Source organism: Pan paniscus, chromosome 20 (assembly GCF_029289425.2).
Source record: "Pan paniscus chromosome 20, NHGRI_mPanPan1-v2.0_pri, whole genome shotgun sequence".
Lineage (NCBI taxonomy): Eukaryota > Metazoa > Chordata > Mammalia > Primates > Hominidae > Pan > Pan paniscus.
This window is the reverse complement of record NC_073269.2, coordinates 23,166,786-23,185,151: the sequence shown is the minus strand read 5'-3', so window position 1 is coordinate 23,185,151 and position 18,366 is coordinate 23,166,786. Positions and strand designations below refer to the sequence as shown.

The 18,366-nt window shown below is 55.8% G+C and overlaps 1 protein-coding gene across 2 annotated transcripts; it reads left to right on the top strand.

Annotated features, from left to right (window-relative positions):
- Positions 1-1,278: 1,278 nt before the first annotated feature.
- On the top strand, positions 1,279-17,674 carry LSM4 (LSM4 homolog, U6 small nuclear RNA and mRNA degradation associated). Of its 2 annotated transcripts, XM_003817776.4 has the most exons (5): positions 1,279-1,532; positions 8,495-8,536; positions 11,871-11,969; positions 14,710-14,893; positions 17,034-17,674. In XM_003817776.4, exons 1-5 carry the CDS (start codon positions 1,530-1,532, stop codon positions 17,123-17,125), a joined length of 420 nt encoding a protein of 139 aa, XP_003817824.1. In that variant the 5' UTR covers positions 1,279-1,529; the 3' UTR covers positions 17,126-17,674. The 2 variants fall into 2 exon arrangements, with proteins under 2 accessions (XP_003817824.1, XP_063456089.1); XM_063600019.1 differs by having other exon boundaries at positions 1,381-1,532; positions 14,710-17,674.
- Positions 17,675-18,366: the final 692 nt, after the last annotated feature.

Sequence of the window (18,366 nt, the reverse complement as noted above, 5' to 3'; positions counted from 1 at the left end):
GAGTTTGAGGCCAGCTCCTGGCCAACATGGTAAAACCCCGTCTCTGCTAAAAATACAAAAATTAGCTGGGCATTGTGGCATGTGCCTGTAATCCTAGCCACTCGGGTGGCTGAGGCAGAAGAATCCCTTGAACCCAGGAGGGAGGGGTTGCAGTGAGCTGAGATCGCACCACTGCACTGCAGCCTGGGTGATAGAATGAGACTCCATCTCAAAAAAAAAAAAAAAAAAAAAGAATAGGGTCTTCGCAGATGTAATTAAGGATCTTGAGATGACATTATCCTGAAATTTATGGTGGACTTAATAAGAGAAAGGAGTGTCCTTTACAAGAAAAAGGAGCGGCCGGGCTCGGTGGCTCACGCCTGTAATCCCAGCACTTTGGGAGGCAGAGGAGGGAGGATTGCTTGACCCCAGGAATTCGAGACCAGCCTGGACAACATAGGGAGACCCTGTCTCTACTACAAAAAAAAAAAAGAAAAAGAAAAAGAAAAAAAAAAGGAGAGATACATTTGAGACTCAGAGACACACAGAGAAGGCCAAGTGACGACAAAGGCAGAACGCGGAAGGCTGCATCTACAAGCCAAGAACTCCAAGGATTCCCAGCAGCCACCAGAACCCAGGAGAGAGGCATAGGACACACAGATTGTCCTCAGAGCCTCCAGAGGGAGCCAACCGTGCTGACAACCTCACTTCATTATTCTGATCTCTTGAATTGTGAGAAAATCACGTTCTGTTGTTTTAAACCTCGCAGTGTGTGGGCATTTGTTACAGCAGGCCCCAGAAAACTAATAGCATTCGCCTATTTACTTTATTTACTGTCTGTCTCCCTGAGGGCCACGAATTTTGTGTTTTGTTCATTTCTGTGAGCAGAAGCAGGCACAGAGTAGGTAATAAGTACTTAATATGTGCCAGATGCTGTTTTAAGTGCTTTTACATGGTTTCATTCATTTCATCCTTACAGTAAGCAACGTTTTGGAGCAGACACTACTATTTACAGGGAGCAAACTGAGGCCCCGAGGGTCGTGGTCAGGATTCCAACCTACTAAATGATGTTCCCTGGATAATTACAGAATCAGAAAACTAGGAGTCGGAAGGGCAACATCAGGCACGGCCCAATCACCCACGAAGCCTCGATTTCTCTCTCTCTACTGCAAACGAAAGGCATTAACTGGCTTTGCCCACAGCGTGGAGCCCAGGAGACCGACGAAGGGTTCACCTGCGCACGCATTTCCCCACAATGCACCCCGCGCCGGCGCGCGTTGCTCCGCCTCCTTTTACATTACAAGCCGCGGCACTTTACGGCTCTCGTCCTCGTTCCTCCGGCGGGAACACGGCCCGCCCCGCCCTTTCGCCCCGCGGGCCCCGCCCTACTCCGCGTGGATTGGTTGACCGCCCTTCGAGCCCGGTGCTGACTGGCTTGCGTCTCTGCCACTTTCTTTCAGCTTAGTGGCGCGCGGCGCGGCGACGACCGCCGGGAGCGTGTGCAGCGGCGGCGGCGGAAGTGGCCGGCGAGCCCGGTCCCCGCCGGCACCATGGTGAGGGCAGGGCAACTGCGGGGTCTCACCGGGAGGCGGGAACAGCAGTCGTTGGGATCCCTGCGGGCGGGCGCTGTGGGCTTGGTTGGCGCGGGGCGAACGTAAGGTCCGAGCCTCGAGTCCCGCCCCCCGGCACGAGGCTGGGAAACTGAGGCCGGAGACTGCAGGTGGCTCTACCACGTTCGTGTCTGGGATTTAGGGTTGCACGGACTTGTATCCACAGTACAGTGGCCTCGCCTTAGTTAGTTTTCCCAGTTTGCAGGTGGGGAAACTGAAGTAAAAAAAAAAAAAGGTGGGGATCCGCCAAATGCAGCAGAGAGTTTTTGGGCAGGGAAGGGGTCCCTTACGCTTCGGGCCCAGTCTGACCTCCCTGATTGAAAACTAGAGTGCTGGGAAGTAGGGGGCCAGTCTGAGTTGTGAAACTTAGTTTTAGGAATTTCAGAGCTTGCAAGATGCTAGCAGCACAGCCTCCTAGGCCTCTTGGTTTCTGGCTGAAAAGCAGGCCTGGTGCTGGGGTGTGGTGTTTCTCCTTGGGTCACATAGCATGTCATTCCAGCGGAAGGGGGCGTTTTGAGCTAGGGGTGGACAAAGTACATCCTCCCAGTACAAAGAAGGAAAAATTGCGGCCCAGGTCTCTGCAGGGCCACATTGTTTATGATTCTGGAAGTTCTGGATCTGGGCTAGAAAGTGCCCGTGTCCCCCAGTGTGCAGATCGGAAAAGGAATTCAGAGCTGGGAGTTTCCTGGCCCATCAGCATCTGGTCCTTCTTTTTTCAATGAGAGAAACCAAGGCCCTTGTTGGGGATGTGACTTCCAGACTCTGTGAGACAGTGGGAGATTCAGTAACCAGGAGGGTCCCCCAGGGGTGGCTGCATCAGAACTGTGGATTAGTGAGAACTCTCCCTAAATCCGGCTGGTCAGTGTGTAACCACCCAATGGGTTCACCTTGCCTGCCTCCTAGACAGATTTATCAAGACAGGGGAATTGCAATGGAGAAAAAGTATTTCACACAGAGCCAGCTATGCATGAGACCGGAGTTTTATTATTGCTCAAATCAGTGTCCGCTGAGCATTAGGGGATCCGAGTTTTTAAAGATAATTTGGTGGGTAGGGGCTCAGGAAGTGGGGGGTGCTGATTGGTTGGAGCTTCCTGAGGTTGGAGATGGAGTCATCGACAGGAGTGTTGAAGTGAGGTTTTCTTGCTGTCTTCTGTTCCTGGGTGGGATCGCAGGACTGGTTGAGCCAGATTACTGGTCTGGGTAGTGTCAGCTGATCCGTCAAGTACAGGGTCTGCAAAATATCTCAAGCACTGATCTTAGATTTTATAATAGTGATGTTATCCCAAGGAGCAATTTGGGGAGTTTCAGACTCTTGCAGCCAGAGGCTGTATGACCCCTAAATGGTAATTTCTAATCTTGTAGCTTATTTGTTAGTCCTACAAAGGCAGACTGGTCCCCAGGCAAGAAGAGGGTCTTTTCGGGAAAGGGCTATTACCAATTTTGTTCCAGAGTCAAACTATAAACTAAATCCCTTCCCAAGGTTAGTTTGGCCTATACCTAGGAATAAGCAAGGATGGCATAAAGGTTAGAAGCACAATGGAGTCGGTTAGGTCTGATCTCTTTTCACTGTCATAATTTCCTGTTACAATTTTTGCAGAGGCGATTTCAAGTGCAAGGATTCAGAGAGCCTGTCCCTCTCTGCCGTGTACTTAGAGGGCAGAGTTCGCATGTAAGACTGGGCAGAGCTGGAAGGATCCATCCCTGTGTTAAGTTTTGTGGGAGCAGGATCTTCGTTTTTCTTCCGACTAGATTCCCAGTGTGTAGAACGGTGCGTGGGCAAAGTATGAACTCATTCATTCAGCCCCTTCCCACCTTCTGAACATCCAGAGTCCTGGCTGTCCAGCTGTTTCCTGGAGGAGTGGCCGAGAATGGACAAGCCATCACAGGATACACACTTCCAGTTCCCTGTCGTCAGGGCAGGGCCAGAAGGAGTGGCCTAGGTTAGCAGCAGGGATGGGCAGTCCTGGACAGCTTCCTGAATTAGGAGGCACTGGGTTTAGGTCCTCGTGGATCTAGACCTGAGAACCAGATTCCAGATGCTCCAAGAAAGCCCAGAGAAAGTCTCTTTTCTGAATTTTCTTGTGACCTTCCATAAACCAGGGTGGGGCCTCTCCCATCACACTTGGCACTTTTTTTCTTTTTCTATTTCATTTTATTTATTTTTTTGAGACAGAGTCTTGTTCTGTCGCCCAGGCTGAAGTGCAGTGGTGTAATCTCAGCTCACTGCAACCTCCACCTCTCGGAGAGTGATTCTCCTACCTCAGCCTCCCAAGTAGCTGTGATTACAGGCACGCACCACCACACCTGGATAATTTGTATTTTCAGTAGAGATCGGGTTTCACTATGTTGGCCAGGCTAGTCTTGAACTCCTGAGCTCAGGTGATCCACCCACCTTGGCCTCTCAAAGTGCTGGGATTACAGGCGTGAGCCACTGCACTCTACACTTTTTTTGTTTTTCAGAGCTGAGATCTCACTCTCATCCAGGCTGGAGTGCAGTGGCACAATCACTACAGCCTCAACCTCACCGGCCTGTGATCCTCCCACCTGACCTCAGCCTCCCAAGTAGCTGGGACCACAGGCATGCATCACTAAACCTGGCTAATTTCTAGATTTTTTGTAGAGACAGAATCTTTTGTGTTGCCCAAGCTGGTCTCATACTCCTGGGCTCAAGCGATCCTCCCACCTCAGTCTCCCAAAGTGCTGTGATTGCAGGCACAAGCCACTGTGCCCGGCCTCACCTGGCACTTTGATGTATCTTCTTTTAAGATTTTGAGGATCCACCCCTTCCTCTGACCTCTCTCCAACAGAGTTTGGAGATGAGGATGTAGGAGAAATCAAGATATATGGTCACAGCCCCAGGCCATTGCAGCCTGGGAGAGCCTGGGAGTCAGGCAGCTCCCTGTCCCGCAGCCACTCCTTCCCTTACCCGTGGGGTGGGGCGAGTGTTCTGCCTTCCCTGCATGCCTTCCTGGGTAGTGTGTGCATTTTTCTTGTGTATTTATTCAGCAAATATTTACCGAGTCCCTCTCATGTGCCTGGCCTTGTGCTTGGCCCTGGACAAAGTCCATACCCACTTTGAGTGTTCCAGGCTAGCGAGGGACACAGGTAATAAACAAGGTAATTAAAGACTGGCTGCATCCTATGATGGAAACAAACACCCACGAGGCAGAGGGTGGCCATTAAAAGGCCCTGGCCAAAGGAGGTGACGTTTCAGCAGCCACGGGAAGGTCTGGGGAAGGTCACCCCAGGCAGAGGCAATAGCAGAAGCAAAGGTCAGGTGGCAGGAATGGGTGTGGCGGCCAGTGTGGCAGAGCCTGTCTGCCTTGACTCTATAGCGGGCCTGGGGAGCGTTGTGAGAGCGGGTCTGCACCAACCCTATTTGGGTTTTGTTTTTGTTTTTGTTTTTTTTTTTTGAGATGAAGTGTCACTGTCACCCAGGCTGGAGTGCAGTGGCACAATCTCAGCTCACTGCAGCCACTGCCTCCTGGGTTCAAGCGATTCTTCTGCCTCAGCCTCCCAAGTAGCTGGGACTACAGGTGTGTGCCACCATGCTTGGCTAATTTTTGTATTTTTAGTAGAGATGGGGTTTCACCATATTGGCCAGGCTGGTCTCGAACTCCTGACCTCGTGATCCGCCCACCTCGGCCTCCCAAAGTGCTGGGATTACAGGCATGAGCCACGGCGCCTAGCCAGTCTTTCTTTTTTTTTTTTTTTTTCTTTTTGAGACAGTCTCGCTCTGTTGCCCAGGCTGAAGTACAGTGGCGCAATCTTGGCTTGCTGCAACCTCTGCCTCCTGGTTTCAAGCGATTCTCCTGCCTCAGCCTCCTGAGTAGCTGGGATTACAGTTGCCCACCACCACGCCCAGCTAATTTTTGTATTTTAGTAGAGGTGGGGTTTTGCCATGTTGGCCAGGCTGGTCTGGAACTCCTGACCTCAGGTGATCTGCCCGCCTCAGCCTCCCAAAGTGCCGAGATTACAGGCGAGAGCCTCCGTGGCCATCCCACCAGCTCTCTTTGTTTCTCAGATGTTCTTTCTGCTGCTTTTTGGATGGGACTGCAGGTGACAGGCAAGGAGGCCGTGGGTCCTCCCAGGCTGTGCTATTGGTCGCTGAGACCAGGTGGTGGCCCAAGAGGGTCTGTCTCATGGAAGGTGTGTCTACAAGCCACCTGCTGACAGTAGGGCATCTGCCTCTGGGCAGCTTTGCCAGGGCCTTGCTGGATGTCCCTGGGCAGGTCACTTCTGCTGTGGGCGCTGGCACCTCCTCTGCAGAATGAGAGGTGGGCCTTTAAGGGCTAGCCTGACCTCTGCGCCTTTCCTGGTGATCCAGGAGGACGTCCCAGGTCCCATTCCTGTTACGGACTAGAGAAAGAAAACAGGCTTGCTGAGGAAAACCCACGGCGTCTTCACAGTAAAGGGCGACCTGGGCATGGGACCCGTGTGCCAGTCTGTGGCTCCTGTGTTTTCTCTGTGGCTGGTGGCACCCAGTCAGATGCACACCCAGCCGCCCGCAGCCCTCCTCCCCTGCCTCTCCGAGCAGCTGCCCCGGGGCCACATGGCCCTTTCTTCCCCCTTATCTGGCTCTTCCAGGAAGCCGGTGCAGGAAGTGGGCTTGGGCCTGGCTTCCTGCTGGCACCAACCTCCCCTGGGCAGCTCTTCTCAGGAAGGGGCTGTGGGATGTAGGATTCCCTCCCCAACCCCTTCCTTTCATCGGGGAGCCACCCCGCCAGGGTTGAGGGCCATTTCCGGCCTCCACAGGGAGAGGCCTTCAAGTTCACACCACCTGGAAAAGCAGCCACACTGTGGATTAGGGTGGTGGCCAGGGCAGGACTCCCAGCAAAGGCCTCTGGGGTCAGGGCCACCTGGAATTCCAGTCACCAGGACAGGGCTAGGTGAAGCCTGTGTCCCGTGAGGCACTGTCTCGTCAGGGCCCCTTGGTGCTGGGGCCTTCCTCATGGCAGTACTAGAACGGGCATGTTATAGGACCCCGCACCCAGCACAGCCCTGCGTCACCCGAGGCAGCTCCCAGTGTACGGGTTGAGTTTTCTGTTTCCAAAATGAAAGTGTTGATTTTCCCCCCAGTAATAGAAATACTACATATTTGACATAATAAAGAAATTCAGTAATGATAGAAAAAAACATCTTGAAACCAGGTGTGGTGGTGCATACCTATAATTCCAGCTACTTGGGAGCTTGAGATGGGAGGATGCCCTGAGGCCAAGAGTTCAAAACCAGCTTGGGCAATATAGTAAAAGCCTGTCGCCACCAAAAAAAAAAATCTTGAAAGTTCACCTTACCTGGTGACTTCCTGTCTTTGAAAACCCAGTTCAGGGCCGGGCGCGGTGGCTCACGCCTGTAATCCCAGCACTTTGAGAGGCCAAGGCAGGTGGATCACGGGGTCAGGAGATCGAGACCATCCTGGCTAACACGGTGAAACCCTCTCTACTAAAAATACAAAAATAAAAATAAAAAAAAAATTAGCCGGGCGTGGTGGCGGGCGCCTGTAGTCCCAGCTACTCGGGAGGCTGAGGCAGGAGAATGGCATGAACCCGGGAGGCGGAGCTTGCAGTAAGCCAAGATCGCACCACTACACTCCAGCCTGGGCGACAGAGCGAGACTACGTCTCAAAAAAAAAAAAAAAAACCCAGTTCAGGTAGGGGGTGATGGCTCAATGCTGTTACCCCAGCCCTTTGGGAGGACCAGGCAAGCAGATCATTTGAGGTCAGGAGTTCAAGACCAGCCTGGCCAACATGGAGAAACCCCATCTCTACTAAAAGTACAAAAATTAGCTGGGCATGGTGGTGCACCCCTATAATCCCAGCTACTTGGGAGGCTGAGGCGGGAGGATCACTTGAACCCGGGAGGTGGAAGTTGCAGTGAGCCAAGATCACACCACTGCACTCCAGCCTGGGTGACAGGCTTGCTTCCCAGGCTCAAGCAATCCTCCTGCCTCAGCACCCAAGTAGCTGGGACTACAGATGCGCACCACCGTGCCCAGCAAAGTTCTGTATTTTTAGAGCAAGACTTCATCTAAAAAAATAAAAATAAAACCAGCTCAGATGTGGCCTTCTCTGATGGGATTGACCCCTGCATTGGGGCCTGGCGGTGTCAGTCTTGGGCCAGTTGGGGCTGCCCTGCAAGGCACGGGCTTGTGCTTGCTTCAGACAGACAGGACCAGGCCAGCTCTGTCTCCTCCTAGCGCCATAGTACTGGGCAAGTTCCTCGGTTTCCAAGCTGTAGTGTCCTCAACTCCATACTCAGAGTAACCTCATCAACGTGGATGCATCTCAGAGATACCAGTTTGAGCTTAAAATACAAGCATTAGGGCAGGCACGGTGGCTCATGCCTGTAATCCCAGCACTTTGGGAAGCCGAGGCGGGTGGATCACCTGAGGTCTGGAGTTTGAGACTAGCCTGGCCAACATGGTGAAACCCTGCCTCTATTAAAAATACAAAAATTTGCTGGGTGTGGTGACGCATGCCTGTTGTCCCCAGCTGCTTGGGAGGCTGAGGCAAGCTGTTTTTGAGGCTTAACACGGGAGGTGGAGGTTGCAGTGAGCCGTGATCATGCCACTGCACTCCAGCCTGGGTGACAGAGCGAGACTCCGCCTCAAAAAAAAAAAAAAAAAAAAAAAAATTGACCAGAGTGTTCAGCACCAAGAGCAGGTGGTGGCCACCTACGGGAGTAGGGAGGGTGTGTGAGGCTTTTCTTCCTAATCTGAGAGGCAGGTGTGTGTTCCAGGGCTGGGCAGAGTGAGGAAATGGCATTTCCAGCGGGGGGTGATTGACACGCACTCCTGTGCCCCCTCAACCGCACCGCACCATCTATGAGTCGTGGGTGGGACTCAAGACCAGAGCTCCCAGGCGCTGGTCAAACAGACAAATCATGTGGCTTTATTTGCCTTTCAGCTTCCCTTGTCACTGCTGAAGACGGCTCAGAATCACCCCATGGTGAGTACTCAGTGGTCTGGGAAAGCCTGTTTGAGAGGGGGCCAGCCTCAGCACAGGGGCGGTGGCTGAGCAGATGGCTTCCTGGCCTGCCTGTCCACCAGCATGGCAGTTCGCTCTCTTCTCCCTCCCCAGGAGTGTCCACACTCCTGTCATTTCTGCTGCTTGTAAGAGTAATACATACATACTTATTAAAAATTTAATGGGCCAGTTGCAGTGGCTCGCGCCTGTAATCCCAGCACTTTGGGAGGCCAAGACAGGAGGATCGCTTGAGCTCAGGAGTTCGAGATCAGCCTGGGCAAGAAGAAAAACTTAAAATTAGCCAGATGAGATGGTGTGTGCCTATAGTCACAGCTACTCAGGAGACTGAGGCAAGAGGATCGACTGATCCCAGGAGTTTGAGGCTGCAGTGAGCTATGATCATACCACTGCGCTCCAGTCTGAGCGACAGAGTGAAACCTTGTCTCTAGAAAAAGAAAATTAATGAGGTGGAAGGATCACTTAAGCCCAGGAGTTCAAATCCAACCTGGGCAATATAGCAAGACCTTGTCACTTAAAAAAATAAAAAGAACTTCAGGTTGGGCATGGTGGCTCAGGCCTATAATTCCAGCACTTTGGGAGGCTGAGGCTAGAGGATGGCTTCAGCCCAGGAGTTCAGAGACCAGCCTAGGCAACATGGAGAAACCACGTCTCTCCATAAAATATAAAAATTAGCTGGGTGTAGTGGCGTGCACCTGTAGTTCCAGTTAGTTGGGAGCCTAAGGCAGGAGGATCACCTGAGCCTGAGGCATTTGAGGTTGCAGGTCTCTGGGTGACAGTGAAACCCTGTCTCCAAAAAATGATAATATTGGCCAGGCGTGGTGGCTCTATGCCTGTAATCCCAGCACTTTGGGAGGCCGAGGCGGGCAGATCATGAGATCAGGAGATCGAGACCATCCTGGCTAACACGGTGAAACCCCGTCTCTACTAAAAATACAAAAAAATTAGCCGGGCGTGATGGCGGGCACCTGCAGTCCCAGCCACTCGGAAGGCAGAGGCAGGAGAATGGCGTGAACCCGGGAGGCGGAGCTTGCAGTGAGCTGAGATCGTGCCACTGCACTCCAGCCTGGGTGACAGAGCGAGACTCCATCTCAAAAAAAAAAAAAGGATAATATTACATACTAACACTTCAGTTAAAGTGCACAATTTAGTGGCATTTGGTGCAGTCACAGGTTGTGTAACCACCACCTTTATCTAGGCCGGAACATTTCCATCTCCGCAAAAGGAAAGCCCATTTCCATCAGCAGTCACTTCCCAGCCCCAGCCCCTGATGAGCATGAGGCAGCTGCCGTCTCTGTGGGGTTGCCTATTCCGGATATTTCCCATGCATGCGAACGGAGACCATGGGGCCTTTCGAGCCTGGTGGTTGTCACTCAGCACCGTGTTTTTGAGGTTCATCCACCCTGTGGCCTGTGTCAGTGCCTCATTCCTTATAGCCAGACGATACTCCGTGGAGCGGATACTTACCACTTCTTTTTTTTTGAGAGGGAGTCTAGCTCTGTCGCCCAGGCTGGAGTGATCTGGGCTCACTGCAAGCTCCGCCTCCCGGTTTCACGCCATTTTCCTGCCTCAGCCTCCTGAGTAGCTGGGACTACAGGTACCCGCCACCACGCCTGGCTAATTTTTTTTGTATTTTTTTTTTTTTACTAGAGACGGGGTTTCACTGTGTTAGCCAGGATGGTCTCGATCTCATGACCTCGTGATCCGCCCGCCTCGGCCTCCCAAAGTGCTGGGATTACAGGCTCACGCCCGGCCTACATTTTGTTTATGTGTTCGTCTGCTGATAGGCATCTGGGCTCTTTCCCCTTTTTGGCTATTGCGAATAGTGTCACTGTGAACGTTCACGCACACATTTTTGTATGGTTGCCTGTGTTCATTTCTCTTGGGCAGATGCCTAAGTTGAGTCATTTAAAAATCTCAGCCCTGGTGGGAGGCCAAGGCAGGTGGATCACCTGAGGTCAGGAGTTCAAGACCAGCCTGGCCAACATGGTGAAATCCCCATCTGTACTAAAAAATTAGCTGGGCGTGATGGCAGGTGCCTGTAATCCCAGCTACTTGGGAGGTTGAGGCAGGAGAATCACTTGAACCCGGGAGGCAGAAGTTGCAGTGAGCTGAGATCACACCATTGCACTCCAGTCTGAGCAACAACAGAGAAACTTCCATCTCAAAAGAAAATCTCAGCCTTGGACTGAGTGTGGTGGCTAATGCCTATAATCCCAGCACTCCGGGAGGCCAAGACAGGAGGATCACTTGAGCCCAGGAGTTTGGGACCAGTCTGGGCAACAGTGAGACCCCACTTCTACAAAAGGAAAAGAAATTAACCACGTGTGGTAGTGTGCGCGTATAGTCTCAGCTACTAGGGAAACTGAGGTGGGAGGATGGCTTGAGCCCAGGAGGTTGAGGCTGCAGTGAGCCATGATCACGATACTGCACTCCAGCCTGGGCAACAGAGCAAGACCCTGTCTCATAAAAGACACCAAAAAATCTCAGTCTTTTCCTAACAGCAGCATATCTTCAGAATGATCTGCTACTTATCTTTGTTCTCAAAACATACCAAAATAGATGAGTAATTATTGCAGTAAAAAACAGCATTTGTGGAACACCGAAGTCCAAATATCTGGTGTTGTGGGGGTGCCTGCCAGGACCAGCCCAGCTGTGCCCACCTGGCCCCCAGCCACCCTGGATCAGTGGCCACCATCACCATTGTCTCACTTATTCCTTTAAACATTTCTGTGTTTCTTAGTTTTTTGTTTTTTTAAGACCAAGTGGCACTCTGTTGCTCAGGCTGGAGTGCAGTGGTACGATCTCAGCTCACTGCAACCTCCGCCTATCTCAACTCACTGCAACCTCCGCCTCCTGGGTTCAAACAGTTCTCCTGCCTCAGGCTCCCGAGTAGCTGGGACTACAGGCATGCACCACCATGCCCAGCTAATTTTTTGATTTTAGTAGAGATGGGGTTTCACCATGTTGGTCAGGATGGTCTCAATCTTTTGACCTCGTGATCTGCCCGCCTCGGCCTCCCAAAGTGCTGGGATTACAGGCGTGAGCCACCGCGCCCGGCCCAGTATCATTTTTTAATTGCACAAAGGTTGGCGTCATGATAGACTGTCTAACTGCCAGCAAAGTGTCTAGCGGAGGCAGAGCCTGTCGCCTGTAAGGAAGGCCATTTAGGGGTCTGGGAGCTGTGGGCTGAGGCCCGGAGGTGGTGGTCCGTCTCAGGGCAGAGCTACACCTCCTGAGGGGCCCATGGCGCAGGGCTCCAGGGCTACAGCCAACCTCTGGCCTGTCTCTCTTCTAGTTGGTGGAGCTGAAAAATGGGGAGACGTACAATGGACACCTGGTGAGCTGCGACAACTGGATGAACATTAACCTGCGAGAAGTCATCTGCACGTCCAGGGTGGGTGCTGCACCCACCAACGGGGGTGGGATGCAGGGGGTGCACACTCAGCCTCCTCCCTCCCTCCCTGGGCCTCATGGGAGGAGTCAGTGGGGGAGGCCGCCTAGGACTGCTCGTCCTTCCAGGGGTCAGTCAGGAGGGACAGGGCAGGGTGAGCTAGGCCCAAGTCTCCCAGTGTACCCTGGACTTTGACCCTGTGGGAGACTTTCCTGCTGTGTGTCTGTTGGTGCTACCCCTGACCTGGAAGGACCTAGGACTGGGGACTCCCTGTGGCTCAGGTTGGGGCAGCCCCCTCCAGGGGAGGCCCGAGACTCCCGGACTCTGCTGCCTTTAGTCCAGCCTGGATGTTGCCTGCACTCTGCGGGCCATGGTACTGTGGCCCTGGGATGTCCGGGATGCCCAGGTCACGGTGGGCAGGAGCAGCGCCAGGGCCCGGTGGGCCAGGAGCCACCAGCCAGAGCCCAAGACCGGGAAGTGCCTGGCTAGGAGCGCTGCTGGGTCGGCCGGGGCTGGAAGATGGTTCCCCTGGCGTCACGGGCCTTCCCTGCCCCTGGGATGACCCACAGAGCACTGAGGAGGAGGCCAGGGATGGTGCTGAAGGCAGCGGCTCCCTTGGACTCCTCCCACCAACCTTCCCTGACCCCATCTGTCTTGTCTCCCTGTGGGTGACAGCCCCCCATGGTATAGGGAGGAAACTGCTGGGGAGCTTGGAGTGCCTGCCTGGGGTCACCTTGACAGGACAACAGGGCTCGAGGGGGGAGGCGCTTCTTCCTGAAGTGGCCGTATCTTGCCCTGACCGCCACCCCCACCCGGGACTGGGCCTCTCATCAGCACAGGGCTGGGCGGGGTGGGGACAGGTGGTGAGGCTGCTGTGCAGCAGCGCTAGAAGCTCTAGAAGCTGCTTGCTGGGTTTCGTGCCATAGCCTGTCGGAGGGCGTCTGGGTGGGTCCAGTCTGGCTGTGTCGGACGGTGTCTTGGTGCAGAACCGCGTGCCTCCCATCTGCGGCCAGCGGGGCTCTGTCCACTTCCGGTATTGGAATCACCAGGCGTGTTGCATGCGTGAGCATGTGCGGTCTTGTGGACACCTCCAGGTCCTAGACATGAGAAACCTGTTGATTCAGAGGCTGTGTGGTCTCCAGGGGTTGGTTTGGCCTCTGCCTCCAGCTTCGAGTGGACGGATGGCTTTCCCTGAGCAGCCTGCCTCTGTGGCCGGGCGGTGATGCTGCCGTCACATGTGGCTGGGAGGAGAGGCGATGGGAACTCACATCGTCCCCATCTAAGTGGGGCCCTCCCTCCCTCAGAGGCAGGCTGCAGGATGCAGAGACCCGGGGCTGAGAGACCTCTGGAGCGCTGTGGGCAGGAGGCAGGGGCCTCCCTGCAGTGAGCTCAGGCCCTGCCCAGGTTCCTGCACGAGGAAGCCTCTGGGCCCTGCCTGGGAGAGCTGGGCGCCAAGTCACCTGCCCAGGCCCTGAGTCCCCACAGAACCATGGTGTGTCCGCCCCACGAGCCCTCGAGGGGTTCCTGGGAGAGTGAGCACCCAAAGGGGCTGTTCCTCCCCGCCTAGCGCTAGGCCAGGCCACACCCACCCAGGTGTGGAGGAGAGTGTCTGACAGGAGGACTTGGGGATTCGGGCAGGTAAGGCCTTTTGGGGTCAAAGTTAGCCAGATGAGAAGTGGGAAAACCACGTGCAAAGTTCTGGGGGCAAGCCCATGGCGTGTGTTCCGGAAACAGAAAGTTCCATCTGGAGGGAGTGTCGTCGGGCTGGGAGAGGACCGCCAGGGTGGGGCAGGATCTCGGGCCCTAGAGAGCCCTGCTGAGGTTCTTAGACCTTGCCCCCAGGCTGGAGGGGGCCCTGGGTGGGTTCCAAGCTGGAACATACTGTGATCTGACTGTAAAGGGCATCGGAGGCAAAGGCCATCCAGGCGTCGTGTGTGGGTCTGTCCAGGAACCTGGGTGGTGGGGCGGGGCTGGGAAACTGATATGGTAGGAATGGCCCTGGCCCCTGCTAATCCCTCGATCTGTCCCAGTGGGGGCCTCGGAGGCATTGCAGCATGAGTCTGTGTCTTTGCAAGGCCCCCATTTCTCCAGTCTTGGTTAGCTCTCCTAAAACTGGCATCGCTGGGAGCCGCCCTTGAGCCACCCTGGCAGGACCCAAGTCCCCCCATTTCCCGCCCCTCTTCACCCACCACACTAGGCCTGTAGCTTGCTCGCATGTCCCTGCACCCAGCGCAGGCCCTGTCAGGAGATACTTAGATGAATGAATGAGTCAGGGCACGTACAGAGGCTTCCAGAAGTGAGGTGGGGCTGGGGCAGGAGGAGGAGTAGCTGGGCTTCGGCTGTGTCTGGTGCACAGGGAGGCCCCCACCCGCTCTGGGCTTTGGGCTGCAGGTGAAGAACCCCAACCAGAGTGAGCCCCATCCCAGGCTGGAGGGAGCCCAGTCAGCCACTCCTGAGCCAGGCCCACGGGCAGAGGATAGGAGCCAGTCTTCCTTGTGGGTGCACAATGGGGGCTGCGCCTACCACACCCACCCTTGCTCCTGGGTGAAGGATTGCCTGGGGTCAGGACAGATCCTGCCTGCCGGGTGGACCCCTTGCCACGTATGTCCCGGGACTGATACTGTGCAGCTTGCAGGGGTGGTACGGGGTGCAGGCTGGGCAGGATCTGCAGGGCCTCCCACGCTCCCAGGGCTGGGCCAGACGGCCCGGTGGTAAGTTAATAACCTGCTCCCCTTCTCCGCAGGACGGGGACAAGTTCTGGCGGATGCCCGAGTGCTACATCCGCGGCAGCACCATCAAGTACCTGCGCATCCCCGACGAGATCATCGACATGGTCAAGGAGGAGGTGGTGGCCAAGGGCCGCGGCCGCGGAGGCCTGCAGCAGCAGAAGCAGCAGAAAGGCCGCGGCATGGGCGGCGCTGGCCGAGGTGGGTCTCCCCTCTCCAGTGGACGTACCTGGGGCGGGAAGAGAGCCACACGCGGCATCCCTCCTTCTTGGGGTTGCCCTCGCAGCGCTGGTGCCCCCGCAGTGCTGCCTCGGAGCCTCCCGACCCTCCCGGGCCCCACTCCTGGTCCTTGGCCATGAGCCGAGGCCCAGGCAGAGGAGCCCCGAGACCTGGGACTCAGCCCTCCTCTCACTGCGCCTCCTGGCGGTCCTCAGGGCACATCAAGTCACCTCCCCAAGCCTCAGTTTCCCCTCTGAGAGGGTATGGTGGTGCCCATCTGTCCAGGCCGCTGGCAACTCCACTTGGAACCTGGCGTGGCTCTATCCAGAGCCAAGGTTGCCCGCCCCCACCGGAGATGATGAATTGGCATAAAATTCCATTTGTTAGGCCCAGGGGCCATCTGTAGCCCCTGCCCTTCCTCACCTCTCTGTCCCTAGCTCTGTGTTCTCGGGGAGACCTGGGCTTTGCTTCTGCCATCCATGGGCACTGCCTGTGTGCTGGGCTCAGGTGCCAGCCTGGGGGCTTGCAGCATGGCATGGCTGCCCCCGGAAGGCCCCAGGCGCCAATTCTGTGCAGGCTTACGAGGTGGTCAGGAGTGAGCCCGAGGGAGGGGCAGGGATAGTACTCCAGGCAGGGAGCTTTGGGGATCTCAGGGTGGGTGGGGCCTCTGGGGTCCCCGGCCTGGCTCCTTCCCAGTACTTGGGGTCAAGGTTGTTGAGAGAGTGGGTCGGGTCCTACCTAGGGAAGTGGGGGGTTTTCTCTGGCTGCTCTGCAGGAAGCCACTGGGGCATGGAGTGCAGATAGCAGCCTCGCAGTAACCCCCACCAGGCTGTGCACCCTAGCACAGCTGGTCCTGCCTGGTGAGAGGGGAGGTTGGTGGCCCAGGCCAGCGTTGGCCTCTGGCCTCTGTCCCCACAGGGCCTGGTGGCCCCTGGCTGGTGAGAGCCCTGACCTCTTAGATCCTCTGAATCTGGACCCCTGACCCCACCTTCACGGGGTTGAGGTCTGCAGAGTAGACCGTGATTCCAGTTCCTGTTGGGAACAGTCCTCCTGTCCCCAGACCTCCCTGGCCCACGACTGAGCCTCCCAGCCGGCTCTGTGGAGGGCCTGAGCTATGCTGCCTGCAGCGCTGGCCTCTGGCCCCTGGCACCCAGCACATGGGCCACAGGGCCAGCTCCTCTTGCTGGCCTTGGCTCTCCTGCTGTTTGAAGCTCCAGCTTTGATTTCCTCAAGCGTTCGTCCAGTTAGAAAGTTCTCTGAAACGGCTCCCTAAACGGGGCTTACAGAGCTGGGGTCCCCAAGGGAGACAGAGAGGGAGGGATCAATGTTGGGTCCCGGCCTGCCCAACCTGCTGCATCCAGGCCTGGCCTGTGGTGAGGGTGGTGTGAAGGGGCGCCGGGCACACAGAGGGTGTGGGGACAGGCGTGCCCTGCGTGCAGCCTGCTCAGGATTACTGGAGGTGCCGCTGTAGCGTTCACTCAGTCCCTGGGGCCCTCATCTTCCGGGAACCCCCTGTCACCTCCCCAGTGGCCACATGCTCCCACCTCAGGGGCTTCATGGAAAATGTCATTTGTCCTCATGGTCTATCTCTGTGGCCTCAGGCCTGCTGGGGAGTCCCCTCCGCTTCCCCATCCCTGGGGCTGGATACACAGAAATCCCTCTTTCTGTTTTCCTCCTGGCAGGTAGATGAGGGGCTGTGGGTGGTTGTGGAGCATAGGAGGCCCCCCCCACGCCAGGGAGCCCCCAGCCTGGCCTACTGCCCTGGTCTCTGCTCCACGCCTCTCCTACCTCCTCCTCCTCCTCCAGGAAACCCTTCTGGCTTTGTCCTTTAGGAAGCCTGCCCCAACCCCCAATGTGATTTAGTGTCCTCTGTCGCCTAGTCCCCCCCCCGCATCCCTGGGGGCTGGGTCTAGTCCCATAATGAGGATGCCCTGGAGTTCCTGCCTTCCTCAGATGCTCTGCCCCACGGAGGAGATCCAAGCACCCTCAGTCACCACCTCACACATGAGGGAAGCTGAGGTTGGAGACTTAGGTGACCTGGCCTAGAGTTTCAGGGCGCCGGGATCCTGTCGAAGGTCCCACCCACCTGGCTCTGCTGCAGCGCCCTCTCTCTGTCCTCTAGGTGTGTTTGGTGGCCGGGGCCGAGGTGGGATCCCGGGCACAGGCAGAGGCCAGCCAGAGAAGAAGCCTGGCAGACAGGCGGGCAAACAGTGAGCGCCCACCCAGACCGGCCGCTGCGCCCCCTCCTGCCAGGGTGGCGATTCCGCTCCACAGTCTCAGACGGATCTGCTCAGAAAGGAAGAGGCAGGCGCCAGGGGGAACCCCCTTCGTGTTTTGCGACCCTCCCTTTTAGGTGAAGCCCCTTTTTCTTGCTAAAACCGGCAATTCTCCGGTTAGAAATGTTACTTGGTGTTTTTTGGTTTTGTGAAACGGCCGTCCCAAAGCTGGCTGGATTCCTAGAAGAGTCTGTGTTGAAGGCATCTTTCAAGCCCTCGCTCTGGTTCTCAGGGCAGCATTTTCCAGGCGGGTTTGTTTTGCATTTCTCGGAGCCTCTCCGAGCAGCAACCAGACGGGAGATTTTTATTTTAAGCTGTTCACGCCGGGACTGACAGCCTGCAGGGTTTCCTTGGGCGCGGCCCCAAAATTGCCTTCAAAACAAACCCGGGACGGTTGAAAGCCTTCGAACCCGTGCAGGGGATGCCTCGGGCCCTGGCCCTTCGCTTCCTCTCTTGTGTTATGGAAATAAAAACAAATAAAACTACACACTGCACATCCACTGTTCCTTTTGAGCCTCTGGGTGCACCTAGCGGGTCTCCTGCCCTCTGTCCATCGCTGGACTCTCAGGAAATCCCCGTTCCTGTAAGGGAAGCTTCCTTTTGAGAGTTCTCACCAGGCGTCAGCGGCACAGTGAGGCACTGATGTCCTTTTACAAAAGGCAAGACCAGCATCTGGACAGTGGGGGCTCTTGAGAGTCCCCGGCGCCCCCCACACCAGGTTGTCCTATAACCCTCTCCCCTCTGTGGAGATGTTAATGCCGAGAGGTGTGTGGGGAGGGAAGTCCCAGGCAGGGGCCACGCATGGTCCCCATCACCCCCTCCTGGGTGGCCTGGGCTCCATCATCTATCCTCATCTGTCCACACTGGCGTTCACACAGAGAAGACGGGACAGGAATCCCCTCGGAAGATGCTCATGGAAGATTCTCATGAGGCTCCTGCCCCCTTTCTGAGCCAGGCCGGGTTTGCCACTCCTCGGGCGCGCACCTGAGACACTGAGTCAGCGCTTTCGAGAAAGACTCCGGGTAGCATCTGTGGACCGTGAAGAAACCAGAGGGAAGCCCTGAGCCAGGCAGCGGCCCGTCCCCCTGCATAGCCTTCTCTTCAGGGTCCTCGTTTGGAGACCTATTTTGAGAGGTGATTGGAATAAAAGGTCCCGTCCGTGAGGAACTCTTTGTCTTG

Coding starts and splice junctions, on each gene's coding strand:
- LSM4 (XM_063600019.1), top strand. Junction 8,537..11,870: donor CGGCTCAGAATCACCCCATG/GTGAGTACTCAG, acceptor TCTCTCTTCTAG/TTGGTGGAGCTGAAAAATGG. Junction 11,970..14,709: donor AAGTCATCTGCACGTCCAGG/GTGGGTGCTGCA, acceptor CCTTCTCCGCAG/GACGGGGACAAGTTCTGGCG.